Source organism: Cervus canadensis, chromosome 8, assembly GCF_019320065.1.
Source record: "Cervus canadensis isolate Bull #8, Minnesota chromosome 8, ASM1932006v1, whole genome shotgun sequence".
Lineage (NCBI taxonomy): Eukaryota > Metazoa > Chordata > Mammalia > Artiodactyla > Cervidae > Cervus > Cervus canadensis.
Window position 1 is genome coordinate 31,913,658 of NC_057393.1, and position 24,009 is coordinate 31,937,666.

General features: G+C 45.1%; 2 protein-coding genes across 3 annotated transcripts; one reads left to right on the forward strand and one right to left on the reverse strand.

The window, feature by feature from the left end:
• Positions 1-38: 38 nt before the first annotated feature.
• On the forward strand, positions 39-8,344 carry EXOSC1 (exosome component 1). Of its 2 annotated transcripts, XM_043475828.1 has the most exons (8): positions 39-198; positions 305-420; positions 2,885-2,959; positions 4,128-4,216; positions 4,989-5,022; positions 5,626-5,676; positions 5,809-5,893; positions 6,219-8,344. In XM_043475828.1, exons 1-8 carry the CDS (start codon positions 168-170, stop codon positions 6,323-6,325), a joined length of 588 nt encoding a protein of 195 aa, XP_043331763.1. In that variant the 5' UTR covers positions 39-167; the 3' UTR covers positions 6,326-8,344. The 2 variants fall into 2 exon arrangements, with proteins under 2 accessions (XP_043331763.1, XP_043331764.1); XM_043475829.1 differs by lacking the exon at positions 39-198 and having other exon boundaries at positions 354-420; positions 4,989-5,029.
• Positions 7,903-14,593, reverse strand: PGAM1 (phosphoglycerate mutase 1). The gene is made up of 4 exons (XM_043475824.1): positions 14,332-14,593; positions 10,585-10,859; positions 9,876-10,056; positions 7,903-8,990 (listed from the first exon to the last, which is right to left on the reverse strand). The coding sequence occupies exons 1-4, from the start codon at positions 14,468-14,470 to the stop codon at positions 8,821-8,823; spliced, it is 765 nt and encodes a 254-aa protein (XP_043331759.1). The 5' UTR covers positions 14,471-14,593; the 3' UTR covers positions 7,903-8,820.
• Between the last annotated feature and the right edge of the window lie 9,416 nt (positions 14,594-24,009).

Here is a 24,009-nt window from a genome sequence, read left to right on the forward strand (position 1 = left end):
CGTCCCGAAGCAACCTGGGAAACGGAGTTTACGTCTTCTGGAAGCGCTTCCGGAGATTACGTTATAGAGCACACCAATTAGCGCGTTCCTTACTGCGCAACTGCACCTGGATATTGGCCAATGAGAGGTCGGCCTCATTTTCCTCCGGACTTGGGACAGTGGCAGTCATGGCGCCACCCGTGAGGTACTGCATCCCCGGTAAGTCAGCGGTACCCAGAGCGAATCCTGGCAGGGACAGGGGCAAGAAGGCCAGACAACCCACAGCTTCAACGGACCCGTGGCTGATGCAGCGTTTTCTCTGCAGGCGAACGTTTGTGTAACTTGGAGGAGGGCAGCCCGGGCAGCGGCACCTACACCCGGCACGGCTACATCTTCTCGTCGCTTGCTGGCTGCTTGACAAAGAGCAGCGAGAACGGCGCGGTAAATGGGGCAGCTTCCCTTCTCTGTCTCTGTCTTTGTCTTACGCTGCCTTTGATTTCGCTGTCTTTAGACAGGGCTCCTACGAGCGCGTCTTTAGTGCCTGGTTCAGAAGGAGTTAGTCTCTTAAGTTTCTGACAGCTGGGATCCCCGCTGCTGGACACTTAGCCATCACAAATTAGTTGTGTTGTCTGGTTTGGCTGTGTTGCTGACACTCGGGGAAGCAAGCTGGGGAAAGAACGGAAGCGAGCTCAGCCGTGCTGTGAGCTGAATCCTGGCCGAATGTCGCCTACTTCTCCGGCTTCATCTCGCTCCGCTACCCGCGCCTCACTCTTTGCAGAAGTCCTACTGTCTTCTTTCAATATCGCCAGTGGACCACAGAGTCTTTGTATACACGCCGTTTGTCTGGAACAAGCTCCTCTCTTCCTTAACCCGATTAAATCCTACCTACTCAGCGGAAGAGAATCCGCCACCATTGCAGGAGACGCGGGCTCAATCCCTGAGTCGGGAAGATTCCCCTGGAGAAGGAAATGACAACACATTCCAGTATTCTTGCCTGGGAAATCCCATGGACCAAGGAGCCTGGCGGGCTACAGTTCATGGGGTCGCAGGGGTCGGGCACGACTGAGCGACTAAACCACCACCACCCTTTAGATAACCTCACTAGTATCACTTTCTCAGAGAAGCCCTATGGACACCACTAGTCAAAAAAGGGAGCTTTGTTTTTTGTTTGTTTTAACACTCACAAAGAGCTGTTGGGGTCGGTTTGCTTGTTTGTTTTGCCACATGGCATGCAGGATCTTGGATGGAACCCACGCCCCTGCAGTGGAAGTTCAGAATCTTAACCACTGGCCCACCAGGAAGGTCCCAAGAGCTATTACTCCCTTTCTAAGCACTTAGTTCAGCATGCAATTAAACACACAGTTATAAGTTCCCCAATAGATCCTTCCACTACTATGCATGTAGTGCAAGGTAAATGCTCAGTAGATGTTTATTGAATGTATGAATAATATTATTTATTCTCCCTGGTTCCAGAGGCTGATCCATGATTAGCTTGGAATCATATAAGCAGTTCTTGAAGGAGCAGGTTAGAGACTGGAGGTGGTGGTGGTGGGGGTTTAGTGGCTAAGTCATGTCAGACTCTTGTGACCCCATGGACTGTAGACCGCCAGGCTCCTCTGTCCATGGGATTTTCCAGGCAAGAATACTGGAGTGGATTGCCATTTCCTCCTCCAGGGGATCTTCCCAACCCAGGAATTGAACCCAGGTCTCCTGCATTGCAGGCAGATTCTTTACCGACTGAGCTATGAGGGAAGTTCAAATCTCTGTACAGTCCATGGAATTCTCCAGGCCAGAATACTGGAGTGGGTAGCCATTCCCTTCTCCAGGGGATCTTTCCAACCCAGGGATCGAACCCAGGTTTTCCACATTGCAGGCAGATTCTTTATCAGCTGAGCCACCAGGAAAGCCCTAAAGACCGGGAGCATAGTAGAAAGAGGATTCAGTATTGACTAAACCTTGATTCTGCTTTAGGTAAGAAACTTAAACTCCCTGGTTTTAGGTTCTCACCTATAAAATGAGAGACTTTGTATTCAATCAATTTTGGGAATTTCCCTAGGATTTGGAAGTGTGTTCATTTTATAGCTGTGGGATGTGGTATTGAGCCAAATATACGTGGTCTTTGCTATCAAGGGGTACAGATACAAACTATAGGCAAATAAATGCTCAAATGAATGTATGCTTACACATATGATGACTGCTCTGAAAGAGTATTACAGAGTACCATGAGAACATGTAATAGGCAAATCCAACCTAGTCAGAAGTGATATTTAGTCTGAATCTAAAGGATCAATAAGAGTTGAGTGAGTGAGCAGAAAGAACAGGTTGAAAAGATCCTGAGATGGGAAAAAATTTAGTGAATTGGTGAAACTGAAAAAGGACCAGGAGAGCTGAAACATACTGAACAAGGAAAAGGTTAAGAACAGGCTCAAAAATATCTTTCCTACACCAATAGCCAGTACCATGCTCAAGAGGAAACTCTGTAAGTATTAAATAGAAGTAAACAAGTATGGTCACTGTTATATAACATTTATTTGAAAATTCTAGCCTGTCCGATAAAATGACAAACCAAAAGAAAGATATAACTTTGAAGGAAAGAGTCAAATTATCCATGATTACAGGCAATGTACTTGTATGCTGAAAAACTCTTAAGAAAACCACAAAAAAACTCAGAACTCATCTGAAGTGGTAAGATTATATCTTCTTGGAGCTTTCTTTCTGTGGCCCCTTGGCCCTCCTGTATCCTAAAATTTCTAAGGCTTTCTGCTCTGGGCTACAAATGAATCTGTAGTCCACCTGCCCATGTGATGTCATCTGTGGCCCAAGGTATCCCATTTTACTGTCAAGCCACAAATACCTTTATCCAAGGTTTAGCCAGGATATTCATGTTTTATTTTTCTCTCTGTAGCTTCCTGTCATATCTGTGATGAGAGAAACAGAATCCCAGTTACTGCCAGATGTAGGAGCTATTGTAACCTGTAAGGTAAGTTGATCCTAACCTCCCTGCTTAGGATACCATCCAGTGTTGAAATCATGATCATTATAGAACTGCACTGTTCAGTATGGTAACCAGTAGTCACATAAGGTCATTTAAATTTTAATAAATTAAAATTAAACAAAATTTAAAATTTATTTCCTCAGTTCCACTGGCTCCATTTCAAGTACTCAGTAGCCACAGGTGGATGGTGGTTGCCATGTTGGTCAACACAATTTTTCTATCATCACAGAAAGTTTTACTGGACTCTGCTGGGTCTAGAGATTTCTAGGGTAATGATCAGTGTGGTCAAGTTCAAGCTTATGTAGTCCTTTCACAGAGCTGGTTTCCTGAGCATGTAATTTTTTACTTTTGTCTGGGAAACAGGAGTACCAAAAGGTCATAAGGAGGTGTAGTTTTGAACATCTAAAGCGAAACTTTTTCTGCAGAGAAATGAAAGATTTTTATAGTCTTTGAGGGCAAGTGCAAATTAGTGCTGTACCAATTAGTAACTATAAGACATCAGTATTCCCTGCCCATCCCCACCCTCTGCCAGTTAACTTGTAGCTCTTAGTTTTTCTCTATAAATAATTTCTCCAACAGAAAATCAATGTGGGGAATTCCTGGGCAGTCCAGTGGTTAGGACTCTGCACTTTCAGTGCCAAAGGTACATGTTCAATCCCTTGTCAGAGAACTAAGATCCTGCAAGCCACACAGCGTGGCCAAATATAAGAAAGGAAAAAGGGAAAAAAGAGAAAATCTATGCATTATTTTGAAAATAACTGGACAGGCACAGTGATCCAAATATTACCCAGCAGCTGAAATGGGAGACTTAAGTTCCATTCACACCACAGGCCTCTTAGTGAGATCTGCTAAAGGTCTAGTTAGATTTGCTATGCTTCCCTTGTGTATTTATGTTAGACTTGCACATTTTTGAAAATCTGTGCCATATTATTTCATTTGATTCCTCTGGTAACTCTATTTTAGGTGGCCAGAGTGGCTCTTACTCCACTTTATGAACATCACTTATGCAGGGATAAATAGGAGTTAACTTATCTGAAATTTTATGCTTAGTAGGGCTGCTTCAGCTAAAATCCTAGTCTTTCCTAGTTGATTCCTGCCTCCTTCAGCTGACAACTGCTAATACTCTAATGCTGCCCTTTCCTCTGTTCCACAGGTCTCCAGCATCAATTCACGCTTTGCCAAAGTACACATCCTATATGTGGGGTCCACGCCACTTAAGAACTCTTTTCGAGGAACCATCCGGTAAGGAGTATTTTTGTCTTCATTTCTCCTCGGCGCCTGGAATGAGATTAGGATAGGATGGGAGACTGGAATTTTTAAGAATAATTACAGTCTATTCCTGCCCATGTCTCACCTCTTTGTGGTTTGATTCTCCCCAGGTAATATCTAAAGAAAATATTACAGTATGTGAGTTAACACAGAAGGAAGATATTAATGAGATAGGACTTTAAATAAAACAAAAAAGAATTGAATAAGCTGGAGGTGCATTGTGGGTATGATTCATACCAAACAAAGTAGAAGGCATTTTAGGAAATACCTTTTTTTATTGTGTTTAATATCAATTAACCCAAACATTATAAGACAATAAAAAGGGTAATGGGTGAAGTGGTGTTTTTTCCCCCTATGGGTTCTTTGAGAAGGGACAGACAGTTCTTGTGAGCTAGATAATTTAACATCTGAGGCTCTTTCCACCCTCAGGATTCTGTGTGGTTCTGTGATGCTGCCATTCAAGCTCTCCTAAGGCAGCAGAATTCCTTATCCTTCTCTGCCAAATCAGATCCACTTTCCTCTAGTGGGAGGTATTGATACTCCTGTTCTGTGTGATCCGAGAATGGGAACTGTGATTTTCTCCTCGGGGTTAGGACAGGGAATACTTCTCCACCTGCTCCTCTGAGTGGCAGCAGGGTCTCGATCAGGACTTGTTCTCTTTGCTCTTATAGCTCTTTGCTAGGAGTCTACAGGATAATTCTTTCTCACAGATAATTAATCTTTCTGTTACTTCTTTTCTTTATAGCAAAGAAGACGTCCGAGCTACTGAAAAAGACAAGGTTGTTGGTTGGTTCTTTTTTTTCTTTGTGGCTTTAGGAATCTCAGTCCTTTTAGATTATTCCAGTGAATTTCAAAAGTCTCTGGGAATGTGGAGTCCAAGGAAGTTTAAGTTGTTCTCTACTGGAAGGTGTGGAATTTACCTCACTATTCCTTTCCTCTTCGTATGATTTTTCTTCTTTTTGTTGACCAGAGAGGAGCTAGTTTATTCTTTGTCTTTGAAGCCAGGTATTTATTCATGGCTGTTCTTTCAGACTTATTTTGGACCCTTTCAGAGCAACCATAGTACCTTTTGTCTAAGTCAGATTCCTGATCAGGTTCCTGAGTTCAGATCTTTCATTTATGAGATGATGCCACAGAAGCAGTAAAAGTTGTTGATCTACTTGAGTAACGGTGACTTCTACCCTCTGGGGGTTAGAAGTAGACTAGCTCTATTCAGTGGGGTTAATAGTTTCGTGTAGTTTGCTCTGCGTTCAGATGTTCTTTCAATGAATTTGTGGGAGAGAAAGTGGTCTCCCCATCCTATTCCTCCGCTATCTTAGCTCCCTCTAATAGTTTCATATAGACCTGATCGGAGCTTTCACTTTATACTCCTTTCTTTACAGGTTGAAATTTACAAGAGTTTCCGCCCAGGGGACATCGTCTTGGCCAAAGTGGTATCCTTTATTCCCTGCAGACTTGTGGTCCTTTGTCAAAGTAAGAAAGGGAAGTAGAGAAACCACTCACGTAGCTGTGAGAAGGAAGACCTGTGAGTCTTTTGTTTTCCTTCACCAGCGTGATGTGACCAGATCTCCCTAGGTGATGCACAGTCCAACTACCTGCTAACCACAGCCGAAAATGAGCTGGGAGTGGTGGTGGCCCACAGCGAATCGGGTGAGTTTGTCCACACTTCCACATACTCAGCTTTCCCTGCGAGCTAGGGTTTGGGATTAGTCCATTGTTTGCCTGCATTCTTTAATTATCTTAGAAGCAATGTGAGTGTAGATACTGACTACTGAGATTAGAATGATTCTCCTTATATAATCTAAGGAAGAGTCACTTGACTCCATGAATCAGTGGAATAAACAAGGCTTTTTTCTGTATGAGGTGAGAGGTTCACTAGGCAGCTTGGTGATATCAGTTCACACCCAGCTGAAAAGAGAAATGTCTCAAGCAAGTATCTGGGGTCCCAGCTCCTACACCACCTTTTCCCTTGCAGGTGTCCAGATGGTCCCCATCAGCTGGTGTGAGATGCAATGCCCGAAGACCCACACCAAAGAATTCCGGAAGGTGGCCCGAGTACAGCCTGAGTTCCTGCAGACCTAAGAAGCCACTTTTCCCATGCAGAGGGGAAGCTGTTTTCCAAGAGTATATGTGTGAGTGACATCAGGAGGCTGTTGTCTTTATTCAGACACCAGGGGTTGGTCAGCAGCCACCTTTAGAAAAATCTTTTCTGTAGGTGGAACATTTTTCTTGTGAAACTTTCAGCAGATTTTATTCTCTGGAGTAATTTCTTTTGGAGGCACCAGCAAACAAACTATGATGGTAGATTATAGCCTGTTCTTTGAGTGTTACAAATGTGTATTTTTGCTATGACAAAGAAAACATTTTTATGAAAAGAATTTTAGTTTCTGTTGTCTCAAGTAGGGTAAAGAATCTAAACTGACATGACATCTATAGCAGAGTCTTTGTAGACAATGCCTAATCACCTATCTTTTTTTGTATTTTTTATGTTCTACATACTTTTGAGTACTTGCTATGTGTCAGGCATGGGTAAAGTCTTCCTTGGATTACTGTGCACAGGAGATAAAAAGCTAACTTGGAAAGCAAGATGCTTAAATTTTAGAATAAGGACCTTGACAACATTTATACTGGATCCCAATACTTAGTAGTGTACCTTCTGACAAGTTTCTATTTTCAGCATGTATCCTCTTCCGTAAACCATTAGCCCTTTCAGAGGTTATCAGGATTGAAGATTATGTATATAACATGCCTAACCCAATGGCTAGCATAAAGCGCTTAAGAATTTTCTAGATGGAGGGTGTTACTTGTTCCTACTAGAAGAGAAAGGCATTATGGGCTTTCTCATATTCCAGTGATCTTCTCAAAGGCCTCAGAGAAAAGGTAAATGTGAGCAATGCCCCTTCCCAATTATGTAGATAATTAGTTAGTCCTCCCTATTCATGGCTGTGAAACCCATGAATAGAGAGCCCTCTGTACTATGCCATCTTGCATTAAGCACTTTAGCATCTGTTAATTTTGAAATGTTTGTTTTGGCTGTGCTGGGTCTTAGTTGCTCTTCACTGTGGCATGCAGACTCAGCTGCATGCATGTGGGATCTAGTTCCCTGACCAGGGATCCAACCCAAGCCCCCTGCATTGGGAGCAGTCTTAGCCACTGGACCAAGGAAGTCCCTAGCATCTGTTAATTTTAATATCCAGAGGAGTCCTGGAATCAGACTCCCCTCTGCAGATAAGGGATGACTATATATTCATTTTCTCCTGCAAGTGTAATTTCTGAGGTTAGTTAACTGACAGGGATAAAACTTTAGGGGCCAAAAGGAAAGGTGTGAATCAAGTTTACAGTTTACTAATAGAAAGGGACTGGCTTTTTTTAAGTCTAGTAAACAAACTTTTACCTTTCTAAAGAAGGTATAATAGTTTCAGAATTTGATTTTAGTAACCAGTACCATTGAGCAAGAACTGTAGAGACAACAGGAAAGAGTTCAGCTCTCCAACCTGCAGTGGAGAACCCAGTGAGATACATGGTATTTGGACCAGGTTGTGTAAAGTTGTGACTGGCTGTCCTAAAGCTCTTAGTCATACACGAACTTGGGCAGTGAGAGACATTTCAAGTTGAATGTTCGAGTTGGTTTCCTCAGATAAGACATATCACACAGAAAATATTGCACATCACTCCTTTATTTTATACTGATCTGGAAAAAAGTTTTAGTACAGTTATGCTCAAATGAGTACTGGGCCCAAGTGCTGGGCCAAGCAACTGGAACATGATTCAGAAGTCAGGCACAGTGAGAGACACACTTGGACATGATCAAGAGGCATTCCGCTGCCATAAAACAGTAAGGCAGGGGAGGGATTCTAAAACACACAGCAGGATGAACTCCTACACCTTAGAAGTCAAGGAGCTTATCCCATGATGGTGTAAGGAATGACTTATTTGCTGATGACCACATGTGGGAATATTTCAACCGCCACTAAAAACCCCAGAAGGGGTTTTTTTTTTTGTATTTATATATAATTTTTTGTTTTTGTTTTTTAAGTAAATGCAACACAAAAACATTCAGGATTGATCCAGCCTTTTAGAGTCAGGGAGGAATGTTTGATTCAATCACCATGCAGGTTACATTCATCTTCCACTGGAATGACTAGAGCCCTGAGTCACCTAACAGAATAGTGCCCAGCTGGCCTCTGGGGACACGAATAGGCTCTTACTCCTCCTCATTGGTCACACCTCAGCATGGTTTTCTCCCTGTCCCCTACTCAAGCAGCTCCTTAGTACTAAACCACCATCAAACCCCCCAGTGATGACCTCTCAATGCTTCTGGATAAGTCTTCCCTCGGCTTGGACTGAGGACCATGCCCCAGACGTGCCATTCTGACTAGACTGTATGAAGGGAGTGGGTGCAAGAGATAAAATGGCTAATGTGGAATTGGGAGCCACTGGTCCCCACCTGCAGCTACAACTTACAATGCCTACAGATGTCATCAGTGGGACATGTGCCGGGGAGAGGTGCAGAGGAATAGGATGGGCCAGGGCAGGGGAGGAGGGTAATCCTTGGGAAAGTAATCTGCTGCTTGCCCTCACTTCTTGGCCTTGCCCTGGGCAGCCACAGCCTCCATGGCTTTACGCACGGTCTCTTCATCCCCCAGGAACTGCATTGGCTTGATGGGCTTCAAGTTCTTGTCCAATTCATAGACCATGGGAATGCCAGTCGGCAGGTTCAGCTCCATGATAGCCTCTTCAGAGAGACCTGAAAATATACCCCCTCCTCATGATAAGTCAAGCAGGATAAGAATCCACAGACCTCTCCAGCTTTACTGTTCATCCTCCAGGTGGGGAAATGGGTCCTCCAAGGACTCTGGCAGGAATTAAAACAAGACGCCCTTTCTGATACTTGTCATAAGAGTAAGGATCTGTATTAGGGTAGAGTGATCACCCAAGGAATGCCCCCAATATTCTTTCTCAGCCACTGAACAGCAAGAAAAAAGGGATGAAAGGTATCTCTCTCCAAGGGGGATCTGGAAGCCCACAGTGAAGCAGGACTATACATCTTAGTATCATAAATGTCCTATGTTGTCCATACAGCTGCCAAAACGTGGCACATTTGGGCCTCTAGGCCCTTAAGTGAAACACCTTAGGATGCAAATTGACATTCATGGGGGGAGTTGTAATCAGGCTGTGGTTAAGAAGGATTTTTACCAGCAATTTCAACTAGCAGTCCTAGTCTAGAGGTAGGCATCTCAAACTTTCGTGTGTATCTCCTTTGGAGAGAGATACTTTTCATCCCTTTTTTCCTTGCTATTCAGTGGCTAGGAAAGAATACTGGGGGCATTCCTTGGGTGATCACTCTATTGTAATAGAGCAATGATAGATGCAGCTTCCAAATCAGGTCTGAAGTGGGACCTGAGGTTCTAATGTGTAACAAGCACCCAGTGGGGTATGGCAGCCTCTGGTTCTGCAGGTGATGCTTTGAGAATCAAGGATCATGTTTCTACTAGGAGATAATCTGGACTCTCTCTAAGGCTCTCAGTACATCCAGCCCTTTCCTAAAGGTCTCCTTTATACTAAATCAGTCCAGAGTAGTGGCAGTTCTGCTTTACCCTTCCCTGAGGGCCCCTCTGAAAAACATACATACCCTCCAGATGCTTGACGATGCCCCGAAGGCTGTTGCCATGGGCTGCAATTAGTACCCGTTTCCCCTCCTTGATCTGGGGGACAATTTCTTCATTCCAAAAGGGCAGAGCTCTGGCAATTGTGTCTTTCAGACTCTCACAGGAGGGCAGCTGGTCTTCAGTGAGGTCTGCGTACCTGCGATCCTAAACAAAAAGTCCCAGCTTACCAGTTATTACCAGTTGCATCTGTTCTGCCTATTCCTCATCCCCTAAGGGATTACAGTAATAGGTAAAAGTCTCTCACCAGGGCACTGAGAGCTTGGGAAGGGAGATTATTACTATCCTGCCCTGCCTCCCCCATTACCCACGACTGCAAAGATTGAATAGTCCAAAAGAAACACAACTTAGGAAAGGTAGGCCTCAAGGCTCTTCCCAACTCACTTTACCTCACAATTGGTCTAGAAAGGCCCTATCAGCTATGGTGCAGTTTTTAAAAATATGGCAATACATGTAAAAAAGATAGAAATTCTTTGTAGATAAACCACATAAACTCTCAACTAAAACTTTTAATGAGTGAAGGTCATTCCTTGGAGAAGAGGGATTACAAAGGGGGATTTATTTTATCATAAATTAGAAACTCGGTGATCTAGGCAGATACCAATAAGAGCTGAAAGTCCAGATTCTGATCCCCTGGTCCTGTGTGCAGCGAGCCAAACCTCAGTTTGTCCATACCTTACTGATGTTGCTGTAGAAGGGATGGTCGGGCTCCATGGGCGGTGGCGGGACGTCATAAGAGCGCCTCCAGATCTTGACCTGCGCCTCACCATGTTTGGCAGCAGTTTCTGCCTTATTGAGGCCAGTCAGACCCCCGTAGTGTCGCTCGTTAAGGCGCCAAGTCCTCACCACTGGCAGCCACATTTGGTCAATGGCATCCAGCACTGTCCAGAGGGTCCGGATTGCTCTCTTCTGCACTGAGGTGAAGCAGATGTCAAACTCATAGCCAGCATCTGGAAATCGAAAGTTCAAAGTGATAAGCTAATGAGGTGCACTCTAGAGCCAGAATTTCTTCTTTTTTCTTTTCTTTAGCCATGCCACATGGCTTGTGGGATCCCTGGTTAGTTCCCCAACCAGGGATTAAACCTGGGCCCTCAGCAGTGAGGGCGAGGAGTTCTAACTACTAGACCGCCAGCAAATTCCCTAGAGCCAGAATTTTTTTACATATAAATCTCAGGTATAGACAACCCAAATGAAAATTATTTGGCTAAACATTTTGTATACCCTAAATATTTTATTTTGCATACAGGAAAAACAATATTCTGCCTTTGGGGAAGGTAACATTTGTTGATTTATGTTGCAGTTGACAATATACTTCCCAGCAGCTTCCTAATAATTCATCTAACCAAAGGCCCAAATGCACTGTCAACGAGCTAACCTGAGATCTGCACTACTAATCCCCAGAGTGCTGTGCTTAAGCACATTGTAATTTTTTATTTGCTTTAATTCTTTTTACATAAGGATACTAAAAACTTGGAATCACTTAATAAATATAATAGTTAATATTTATAGAGGGTTTACCATCTGGACTAATGGTACTTGTATGTACTGGACTAATAAGTACTTGTATGTACTTAATTTAGTCTTCATAACAATCCAGTGAGGTTACATCATTACAATCCATCTTACCAGGTGGGGGAAATAGAAACTGCAGGAATTAAGCAAATTATGAGGTCACAGATATTACATGAAAGGTAAAAAACCCATGTTGTATGACTCTATAATCCAACTCATAACCACCATCTCTAGCTATCTCCATAGTTTCCTAACTTCTAAGGATCCTGATGCTTGTATTTTAGTTAGAACTGTCACTTCTGATTGACAATTACTAATATATTTCAGTCCTCTCTAATTTCTGGTCTAGGAGAAATGGGATTTTGAATTCAACAATTAGGATACAGCAAGAGCTCTTAGAGGATGCTGATAAAACCAGTTTGTTGCATGAAATTGTATCTTCCCTAGCATATGGAAATCACATCACAGCCTCTTCATCCACAGTTCCTTTCTGCTAGTCAAATCACTTGACTACCCTATATATCTACCTGCCTACATCAACTATTAAACCAAATTTAAGACAAGCCACTCACTGGAGAAAGAACAAACCTCTCCTCTACACACAGCAGTTATGAGGGGTGGCATCAAGAGTTATGTTGGCCCAACCAGTAAGTTACCATATATATCTTCATTTATGTTTCACAAACCATTATTCTCCCTCCCACTTTAATGGGGAGATGTCCCTTTCCTTATGTGGTGAGCCAGGAAAACATTCCTGTTTTCTTCCATGAGGCTTACAAGGCCCTCACTGAAATTCAGCACAAACTTTCCTGTGTGTTGCTTCGTATTGAGACCACCAACAGTAATTAATGAAACGTGAAGTGAATTTTCTGCCAGTCATTCAACTTAGAGTAAGGCCAGTAAGAACTACACTGATGGGGGAAGGGAGGATTAGTCACCAAGAGACTCACCAGCACCCACAAGGGAAAAGACACATCTCATCGTTGAGCCTCAGGACAAGTCCTAGTAGACTCACTTACCATCTCCTCCCTAACTTTATGGGGAAGAATGATTCCCCAGTAAAAGGCTGGGTCACTGGGAAGCAACATCCTCAGTGCACGGCTCAGCTGCCATGCTGAAAAGCTCTGGTTGTTTCATTGAATTTTCTAATTGCAGTGGAGTGCTGCACATTAGATACACAAATAGATCCCAGAGGAAAAGAGCAGTTCCCCTTATAACACTCAGCAAACTCTAAAGCCTCTTCCTTTAACTTGGCCATCAAACAGAAGCAGGGTTTAGGACACTCCCAGGGATGGGGTTGGCTGGTGTGCCATGTGGTCTCCATCCTCCCTTAATAAGGTGGCGTGGTGAAACTCAGGTCTTACTAACTTGCTCCTGAAATCATTCAAGATTTTATAAACCCTATAGTACTTAAAGCCCTGGTGAAATTAATATTTTATTTTAGGCCTTTTATATTATTATTCATATGGTCTTCATCATTCAGAATTTTTGCTTTTAGTCATTGACTTTTTATTTAATCTTCTGTGATGCACCTAAACGGTTATTTTAAAAATTTAATGGGCTTTCTGTTTTAAACTAATGCTACTAACATTTACTTAAAAACTGAACTAGGATCTGTTATTTTAAGAGATTACAAGTTAAGGCTTTTGACCAGTCTTAGAGGACAGTTGCAATTTGCTTTGTCCTGGGTCATCAGCAAACCACCACAGACCCCATTCAGTTCTTCCTGCCAGACAGGAGAGAAAATGGCCTCCTTTACCAGCACTTTCCCCATCCTGGACTCTCCTAACCGGTATGAGGTCACACCGGGCCATCCCAAATTATTCACACACATCCTCATCAGGATTCCATTTCCCAGACTTGTTTCCAAGCCTTTGCTTCATTTCTAAAAGATCTACAGTGGAGGCAAGAAGCTAGAAAGAGCAAATTTGGGCCAAATACCTTATTCACATCAACCAGGCATCAATGACCCATTTCAATGGCTGCAGCTTTGTCGAGGTTAAAAGGGAGCAGAGCAGGATCAATGGAAGCACTTCCCCAGTCCGGAGATTCTTTGAATTGCTGGCAGCTGGGGATGCTTCCTTATTAGCATTTCAAAATCACTGAGAGCCGTCTGCCAGCGGGGGCCAGCCTGAGTAGGCAAGCTTATCTCACTGCCACTTCCACCTTTGCAACAGCCTACCAGTTCCCTCGCACCTACCTGTTACTCATCCCCAGAACAGAGGCCAGCGTGGTGGACTAGGAATAAGATGTGACCTTGATCAAGTCCTCTTTCCAACTCTCACTTTCCCAACTATGAAAGAGGGCCGGGAGAGTTGGGAAGGAAGGGAATGAAATCTGTATACTTTATGGGGTTGTGAAGAGGATTAACTCAAATCCTTCATTCATTCAACCACTCATTTACATTGGTGGATGCACTCTGGACCCTGGGTTTGCGGAATGCTGCTAAACAGCATCCTACAAGAGCACGTGGATGTCTTTGGTCTCCGCGGCGCCGCGTCACTCCCCCCACGGCGGAGAGAAGCATGTGGCCTGCCACTTCATCAGCCTCCCTAGCCTAGAGTAGGTTTGGTTGTAGTCAGTGGAAGACACTGGACATCCAATTTAGTAACCCGTCCCCGAGTTACTAAATGCTCAGACTAAGACGAGAGCGATTTCGCAAGGCGGTGTGGAGACCGCAATAAAACGGCGCGGTGACCGCCCGGATCCTCTTCTTGGCTGGGTGACCTTGAGCAAGTCGATCCCTCACCCCCGGCCCATTTTCTCAACTGCAAAATACACTGTCAGAAAGAAGCAGCCTAAGGTCTAGACGTTCTCCCGGAGAGCGAAGGTGAGGCCAGGCGGCCGTGACCCAGAGGCGCCAGCCCCGGCCTTCGCAGCCCCCATCCACCGCCCCGGCCCGCTACGCACCTCTCAGGGCCTGCCCGCCTCGCTTCGCCTCCTCGTGCCCGGCTGGGCTCAGGTCCGCGTCGTACCAGCCGCTGAAACGGTTCTCCAGGTTCCATGCGCTCTCACCATGTCGGATCAGCACCAGCTTGTAGGCGGCCATGGCTGCGGGTTCGGGATGCGGCGCAGACTGGGGATCACCGAGATTCCGGAGTCGCCGCCCGGCCCCCGGCTGCGCCTGCGCGCTCGCGCCCCACCCGCCAGCTCCCTCTCACTTGCACAGCCAAATCTTTCCACTAGCTCCAGGCCACCCTCCTCCCGCCGGGTGTACGCATGCGCTCCATGCGGGCGCTGCAGCCGCCGGGCGGAGGGGGCGCTCGCCCACGAAGACAGGGCGCATGCGGCCTCCGCCGCTTACCTCGCGTCCGCCGCGCCGGTCACGGAGCGCACGTAAGCGCCCAAAGGCGGTGGAACCTCTGGGCGATGCCCAGAAATGCAGGCCGGCCGGAGTGTCATCGAGTTGAATTGCAGTCATTCATAAGCCTTTCGGTGTAATAAAATGTTCTTTATTATTCCAATCGCGCTTGGCTTGCCGAGATCACTTTCCCATCCGAACACAGATTGTGATTCACACGCCTGCGTTCCAATCTTCACTCATTTTATTCGCTATGTGGACAGACCGCTTAATCTCGCTCACCCTCGTTTGTAAACGAACGTAGTAAATATTCAGCTGGTGGCTATCCACCAGGAGGGTTTCCCAGGTGGCTCAATGGGTAAAGAATCTGCCTGCAATGCAGGAGACACAGGAAACGCAGGTTCTATCCCTGGGTTAGGAAGATTCCCTGGAGAAGGGCATGGCAACCCACTCCAGTATTCCTGCCTGGAGAAGCCCATGGACAGAGGAGCCTGGCGGGCTACAGTGCATGGGGTCGCAAAGAGTTGGACAGACTGAAGTGGCTGAGCGTGACCTGGAAGGTGCTCAGTAAATGGTGGTTGTTTCTATTTCCATGGACAATGATCTCCATGAGGACACCAGTTCTGACTGCTAGTTTGAAAGACTTGCTCTTCATCTAACACAGAGTTGTGTGTCCCAACTTTTCTAGTCTCTCACGGCCTATGGTCAATGCCTCCTGGACCAACAACAGTGAAGCAAACTAGGCCGATCAAACACTCCAGAAAGAGAAGGATTACTGCTTGTCCCTCCCCTACACCCAATCGGCAGTTTCGGTAGACAGCTTATCTGCTGTTTATCTAGACAGCTTTCCAGTGCCCGTGCCACTGTGTCCTGGTTTATTTCAACTTTGCCACTTTATTGAGCACCAAACATGAGTCAGGCAGTGGGCTAAGGTCAAAGATGGGTAGAATGTGTTTTCTGCCCTTCATAGCAGGCGGAGTGCAAATAAGGCCCATGTGTAAAACATCTAACAAAGAAATTGTGCCGTGTGTTATACTTTGACAAATTATACACAAGTTTTTAACACGCACTCATAAAACACCTACTATGAATCAGGCAGTGTTTTAAGTACTTTACAAACATTAACTCATTCACTCCTCATATCCTCATGATGGTCCTAGGAGCCTAGTACTATCGATTCCCTATTTATTGAAGAGGAAACTGAGGGATGAAGCAATTTGCCCAAGGTTGCAGGAACCAGGATTCAAGCCTAGGCTCGCTGCCTCCCAAGTCCGTGTATATCTAACCTAATATTTTCTGTGGGCTCCACATAAATGTTGCATCTGGGGAACTTACTGACTTTAAAAAGTGAGAAGGGGTTGATAGGCAGAGAAAAGGCACTTTGTTAAAAACATGAATCAAAACACGGAAGACTGGTTTTTAGATATGTCATCCACTGTCCGTGAAAGTGTTGCAGGGAGAAGTCAATTCTGACTCCATGTTGGAACTGTTTCTTTGACTTGCTTTCCATCGCTTTTGTTATTATAATCATACGTAATGGCCTGCCACAGAGAATCCTGCCCCCATGCCAGACTGTTAAATTAAAATGTCTTTGTTCAGAACCCTGTCCACCTGCAGGTGGCAGGAAGAAAGAAATGAACACATCCCCCTGTCTAAAGCGTGCTATATTTTAGGAGATACTTGAAAATTAATGGTCTTTTTATTTTGCTTCCTTCCCTGCCCCTCAACCTCTGATTCGTAAAAGAACCCGGCATCCAGACCCAGGGAAGATGATTATTTTGAGACATTAGTTTACCATCTTCTCAATCAGCCAGTTCTCTGAACAAAGTCGTATTGCTTGCCTCAACACCTCGTCTCTTGGATTCACTGGCCTGTCATGAGACAAGCAGATCTTACTTGGACTCGGTAACAAAAGTTTAGCATGTCCAGTGTTTTAATGTATTATCTCAACCTTCTCGCAAATCATATAATGTAGGTTCTCCATTCTACAGATGAAGAAACTGAGGCCTAGGGATATAATTTGTCCAAAGTCACAACTGTGGGCAGAAGTGAAAAAGAACCCAGGACTCAAACCCAGACAGTCAGTGGCCAAGTGTGCACTCTAACCACAATGTTCCACTGCCTCCTTCCTCTGCAGCTGGGAGAAGATGGGACTCAGTGACCAGAGAGGTCACTGGAATGAGGTCCAGCACTAAAAACTGCACTTGGAGTTTATAGACTCCCAGGGCTGCAAAGCAAGACCTGCCCTCCTGGAAGGTTTCCTTGTTCAAGCTCCTGGCATGGCCCATGTGGAGACCTTGGAAGACTCCCTCTTTGGAAATTCTCCCTCTGGCCATTCCTTCTGCTTGATCACTGCAGTACTGATGCGCATACACTCCCAGCCTTAACCTTGGCTTTTCAGACTAGCAAATAGTCATAAATAATAATAATGTATTATTACCATATTGATAACAAATGCTATTAGCCATGTGATCAAGACTGGCATTGGAACTGAGCATGTAGCTAGGATACTTTGGGCAGGAGGCCAAGGGTGTCTGTACCACCAGCCTTGGGAAAGAGCCCAGGAATCCTAATTTATTGCTTTCACCAATTTGCTCTGCTTCTGGAAGGAATCTCTCACCTCCTTGGAATTCTGAGGAACTCTAACTCATTCACAAGATATCTACCTTAGATTATCAAAGATTTTTTTAATGTATCTGTTTATATCAGATCTACTCAACTAGAAACTCCTTGAGGATGGGCGCTGCATCTCTATTTCATATACCCATGGAGACTTTGGCCTTGGCCAACTCCTTGAGTGTCCCTGAGTGTCAGAGCTGGGAAAGATCTTGAGAATCGTCCACCACAAGTCCCCACCTCCAGTCCACATGCAACAGATGAGGAAAGTGAGGTGACCCTTTCAAAAGAACAAGAGATGAGCGGGGGACCAGGTACATTAGTGAGAAGTCAGAGATGATGCAAGGAAAAAGGCCACAGAACTGAGGCTTGCTGTGCCGAAAGAAGGCAGGAACCCAGAGAAATCGGGAAAAGAGAGGAGGTAGGGCGGGAGGTGGGGGTGGACCATGAGGACAGTGAGGGCTTTGCAGCAAGAAACCAGAATTCCTGGGCAGAGATGGGGATTCATCCAGCGTCTGTCACAGCATCACAAATCTGGGAAGAATCTTAGAGCTGTTCAAACCAAGATTTCTCAAATGACAGTAAAGGGTAAGGATAAACCAGTGTATGTTGCCCTCTAGTACTTTTTTTTTTTTATCTTAATTGTTATCTCTTTTGAACACAAGACACACAGACATTTGTCAGGGGTGATTCCTCAGCCCTTCTAAAGAAGTGGGCAGATAAGGGAGAGCTTTCACGTATCCTGAGAATAAAGCAGTGTGAGGGTCCTGATCACAGCCAGGGGCCAGCTTGGGGAGCAGCCTGAGGGACCCACTGCACAGCTCCCAACCTGGTGACCACCCTCCCTCTCTGCCCTACAGGGAGCAACTATAGCTAAATAAGTCTTCCTTCCTACATGGAGCGTGGGAGTGGGCCCTGTGCTCCAGAGCCTTCTGGAGCCTACTCTTATCTCCTGGTTCGGGCATTCATCAGTAACAGTTCTCATCTCTTCCTGGGCCCCTCACCACCACCCCCAATCCCTGAACTTTTAGGGCACACAGCCTCCCTTCTAGCTCAGTGCTCTAATCCTTCAGTTCATCAGTTCAGTTGCTCAGTCGTGTCCGACTCTTTGAGACCCCATGGACCACAGCACGCCAGGCTTCCCTGTCCATCATCAACTCTTGGAGTTTATCAAACTCATGTCCATCGAGTCAGTGATGCCATCCAACCATCTCATCCTCTGTCGTCCCCTTCTCCTCCCACCTTCAATCTTTCCCAGGCCTCAAGGAAATCCTTCAGGCCTCAGGTAAATTCACAGGACTCTAACAGCTTCTAACCACCAACTTGTTGGTTAAGCTGCTACAAAAACTCAGATAAGCATATCAGTGATCACATTCCTATTGCCCTTGTCCCTTAAAATAATAAAGGCCTCTCTCAGCCTTCCCTTCCCAAGTATTTTTTTTCTGCAGAAAGATAACTCTCTTATCAAGTAGCAAACATTCAGCAAAGCCCGATTTAGAATCCCAGCGAGGAGAACCACATTTTCTGCTGGGTGGAAGGCAGGGAGGGGCGACTGCCATCAAGTCCACAGGACTCCCCATCACAACATTTTAAGTCTTTATGTGTGGAACATCAAGCAAACCCATCGCAGAATGCTCAGATCTCCCCAGCTCAGCTGATGCCTGAGCCAAATGATTGTGGCTAAAGTCTCAAGACTGAGCTTCCAGGAGAGGAAGCAGTGCTTCGATGAACGGTTAGAGGCACACTCCACAGCCTTCTACAGTCACCATCTGAAGATACAGAGCTGGAACTGGCTTTCTACTGCTCCCCTGACAAAACCCTTTCTTCTCCAACCTCAAAACCCAGCTTTGGACTTGAGTGTCCAGTCTGGCCATAGTATAAACTCTTTTTCTTGGGTTATGGAACTCTTTCAGTCTCTGAAAGGGAACCACAAGGGGTGCCCCAGGTCATTTGTTTCTAGGCCCTACATGTGAGAACTATGACGATGAAAATGCTCAAACAGGGCCCTCTGTTCTCCTTCACATTGGATTGTTCTCCTAGTCCATATATTTTTTTATTCAATTCTAAGTATTATATATATATATATACTTATATATATATATATATAACACCCATTAATTTGAGATGTCTGGGTGTTTTGTGATTAGCAGTAATTTTTTGATTTTTTTTTTGTTTTTTATTTCTGTTTCTTTGTTGTTGTTGTTGTTTTTGTCTTTGCAGCAAACAAGATTATGTATCCTGGCTCCTCCCTTACCTTTCCAGGGCAGCTCCTCAGAGCTATCTGAGAGGCTGTCCTCCCAGCTGTAGTTCTCAGTAAGGTCTCCAGATAAAACTTTGATTCACTCCTAGATCCTAGTTTTGACTTGATACATGACTCCCACCCCCGGGCCAGGACCTTCCCCTACTGTGCAACTAATTTCCATGATCCCTGTTTTAGGACCACCCCAGGTCCAGGATTTGGAAGGAAAGGACAGAAACTGGATCTTATTGCCACTGCCTGGACCAGGCAGGTGTCTAAGCCTCCAACAGGTCCTAAATCCCTCTGGAGATTTAACCCTTTGAGAAACATGGTCCACTGTTAAAGTAAAATGCTCCTGAGGGTAGGGTGGTGAATGGTTTAAGCTAGCTGTATCATGAAGAAAAAAGTTCTCATACCCCAAAGACTGTCCTGCTGCCAAGGCAACAAGTAACAACCCCAAAGGGTTTTAAACCATATCAGCAATGACAACTCATCTCCCTTTAATGGAACAATGACAGTTTGCCTTGGTGACCACACTTCTGTAGGCCAGTCACTCAGAAACAGTCACCAGCCAGCCCCTAAATGCTCCCGCCTGTAAGTGTGCCCATCCCTGACCTTCACACCTCCCAGCACCTCATGGACGATCACTTCCCTGCTCCACTCAGAGACTGCCCCACAGGCAATGCTATGTACTCTCAAAGTAAATCAGAGATTCAGCTTTCTGTTTCAGCTATTGCGAGGTGGTGTCTTCCATAGGCACCTCCACATCTAGTCTGGAACCGCTTGCTTCTCTGGGAGTAATTTTTCCTCCCTCTAGGACTATTGCTAGTCTCTATGGTGTCTTGGTTACTTAGAAAAAGACCAGTTCCAATGAGGATGGGAATTCAGATCCCTCAGCTGGGAAACTGAGCAGTCCACAGTCTACATAACTGCACATTGCAATCTAGCTCATTCCTCATAACTGGTCAGTCAGTAAGTGCTGCCCATTCCACCTCCTAAATACATTTTTCCATCTATCTTCTCCTTTTTGCTCCCACTGCCACAGCGTTGGTGTCAGACCTCATTGTTTCTTGCCTGTACCTGTGCAGCAGTCTTTAACTAGCATCCCGCCTCTAGAGCAAACATGTTATGTTACCTCTAGCCTCTGTGTCTTTGCAGCTGCTGTTGCCTAGGCCTGGCCCACACCTCCACCTTTCCTTTTGGTCAGCTTCAGTTCACCATACAGCTTGAGTGTCACTGCAGTGGACTGAAGGTTTATGTCCCCAAACTCATATGTTGAAATCTTAACCTTCAAAATGAAAAATCTAAGAGAAATCATAACCGGATGAACCTAGAGCCTATTATACAGAGTGAAGTAAGTCAGAAAGAGAATAATAAATATCATCTATTAATGCACATATATGGAATCTAGAAAGATGGTACTGATGAACATATTTGCAGGGCAGCAATGGAGACGCAGCGATAAAGAACAGCCATCTGAAAAAAAAAAAAAGAACAGCCATCTGGGCACAGGTGGGTGGTGGGGGCGGGGAGGGGAAGGAGAGGGTGGGATGAATGGAGAGAGTAGCATGGAAACATATGCACTACCGTATGTAAAACAGATAGCCAATGGGAATTTTCTGTATGAGTCAGGGAACTCAAACCAGGGTTCTGTAACAACCTAGAGGGGTGGGACGTGGGAGGTGAGAAGGAAGTTCAAGAGGGAGGGGACGTATGTGTACCTACGGCTGATTCATGTTGATGAGTGACAGAAACCAACACAATACTGTAAAGCAATTATCCCTCAATTAAAAATAAATGTTTTAAAAATGCAAAAAAAGATCATAACCTTGATGTGATGGTATTAGGAGGTGCAGACTACGGGAGGTGCTTAGGCCATGAGGGCTCACGGGATTAGTATCTTATAAAAGAATGCCCAAGGACATCCCTGATGGTCCAGTGGCTAAGACTCCACGCTTCCAGTGCAGGTGGCTGGGGCTCAATTCCTGGTCAGGGAGCTGGATCCCACATGCCACAGTCAAAGATCCTGCATACTTCAACCAAGATTGAAGATACTGTGTGTCTAACTAATACCAAGTGCAGCCAAATTGAAGAAAAATGAAAAGAAATAAACACATTTACAAAAAAAAAGAGAGAGAGCTCACAGAATTCTCTTGCCCTTTTTGCCATGTGGGGACACAGCAAGTAGACAGCAGTCTATGGATCAGAAAGCGACCCTCACCTGACACTGAATCTGCCTCCTAGACCTGACCATACCCTGCCAGGCTCGAGGTTCCCTGACTCCTAGGCATACCGGGATGATGGCACGGATCATATCATCACCACCAGGTTTCTTCACCGCCACCCCAGGCAGCCTGTGAACATTGTACATGAGAACTAGGCCACTTTCATCTCTTTGTAATCAGCTGATCATGAAGAAAAGGACTTGAGAGAAAAGTAAGTTTAAAATGCCAACTCTGTCATTTAGTGCTGTTGGGAACCTAAGCAAGAACTCAACTTTCTTTAGCTTTGGTTTCTCCATATGTATAATATGGATAATGATGTGAAAGGAAAATAAAAAATGGAGTCAGTATTGCTAAGAGAATGCTCTAAAGTGAAGCTGGGAAAGATTTCCCTGGTGGTTCAGTGGCTAAGACTGCATGCTCCCAGTGCAGGGAGCCCAGGTTTGATCCCTGGTCAAAAAACTAGATCCCACCTGCTGCAACTAAGACCCAGGGCAGCCAAATAGATAAATAAAAATAAAAGGTTTTAAAATACAAATAAAAAATTAAATGGAGCTGGGAGGTCTTTAAGGATGTGTGGCTTATGTGGGTCTTGGCCTGGATGGAAATCTGACCTTTTGAGCACTTATTGCCTTAGTGAAGGCATCCAGAGTATCTGCCTAATGTTCCAGAAACTCAAGATATTTATCAGATTACTACCCTAAAACACTTGTCACAGCTTGTCCCTTAAGGGCAAACATTTCTTTTCTTGCTCTAGAATGTATTCTGGTGGCTTTTGTCTTTATAACCCTCTGACTCTTCCCTGGAACACTCTTTAGTTTTCACCCAAATTTGATTCTCCAGAATTACAATTCTTAAGAACAAAATAAACTCTCTTCTTATTTGCAGCCTTCTGTGTGTGTGAGTGCTTGTTGTTGCTTGGCTGATGATAATGACACCTACTGCACAGCACAGCTGTGAGAACTCAGTAGCAGCATGAGTGCAATGTGCTTCCGATTAGAATCCGGACCCCTTAGCCTGGCCCTCAAAGCCCGTTAGGATATGCTCCCAATCTACTTTGCCAGTTTCACTTTCGAAAAGCCACCTCATGGAATTTCTTTGGCCATTCAGAGGTTAGGATACTGTGCTTCCACTGCAGGGTACACGGGTTCAATCCCTGGTCAGGGAACTAAGATCTGTATGCTTCATGGCAAAAAAAAATAAATAAAGGGGGGAGTGGGATTCAAAGTAGTAAGTGGCAAAGATTTCATTTTGGAGTAAGACTGATTTGGGGGGAATCAGGACGCCAGTTTATAGCGGCAATCACGCTCTCTCCTTACCCAGACTCCCTTCTACTAGCCATGGACACCTACTGTCAGGTGGGAGGAAAGGGTGGACCCCACCTTGGAAGACAGTTGTTCTTTTGAGCAAGATCACACCTGCCATGCCCAGATATTGGTCCTCTCTGTCATTTTTAGTACACCAGGCCATTCACTTACCCCCCAGACTTACTCTAGGAAGTAAGCTCTTCTTCCTAAAAGCTCTTCTTTGCCAGATGAATGTCACTGCCCCAGAAGCCAGTGCACTCGGCTCCTGCAACAGTGATGTGCCAAGTGCGGTGCTAAGCATTTGGCACGTGTTATCTCATTTCTGCCTCCAAAGAGCAGCTCCATTTTCAGATGAGCAAACTGTGGCTTATAAAGTCCAGTCACCTGTCCCTGGTCATACCTAGGATGTGGCTCCAAATGCAAGCTTGCCTAAGCCCAAAGTCTGGTTGTTAACACAACTCCAGCAGTTAGGAAAACACTCTGGAGTTGCAGCTCCACTGTTTGATCATAATGGGCTGCCCAGGGTGACAAAGCCCTTCTCCTACCCTCAGGGCTTGAGCCCTATTTCAAACATCCAAACCATTGGTTCCTCTTCGTTTAGGGCAAGAGGCTAAACCTCAACTTCCCTTTCCTCCTGCCTAGCATCATAAGAGATTACAACACCACAGATCTAAAAAAGGCCTGGGGCCTTCCTGTGGCCCTGGGCTCAGTGCTTTGGACTCAGCAGCCCTTTTCCTTTTCCTTTTCCTTTTCCATGTGAGCCTTAAAGAGAGTTTTAAGAGCAGTGACTACAGAGGGGGCTCCTCGGCAAAGAGTTGGATCTCCCGGCTTTTGCCCATTGACCGCCTGTATGACCTTAGTGGTGTCACTCAACTCCTTGGAACCATATTTACCCATCTGTGA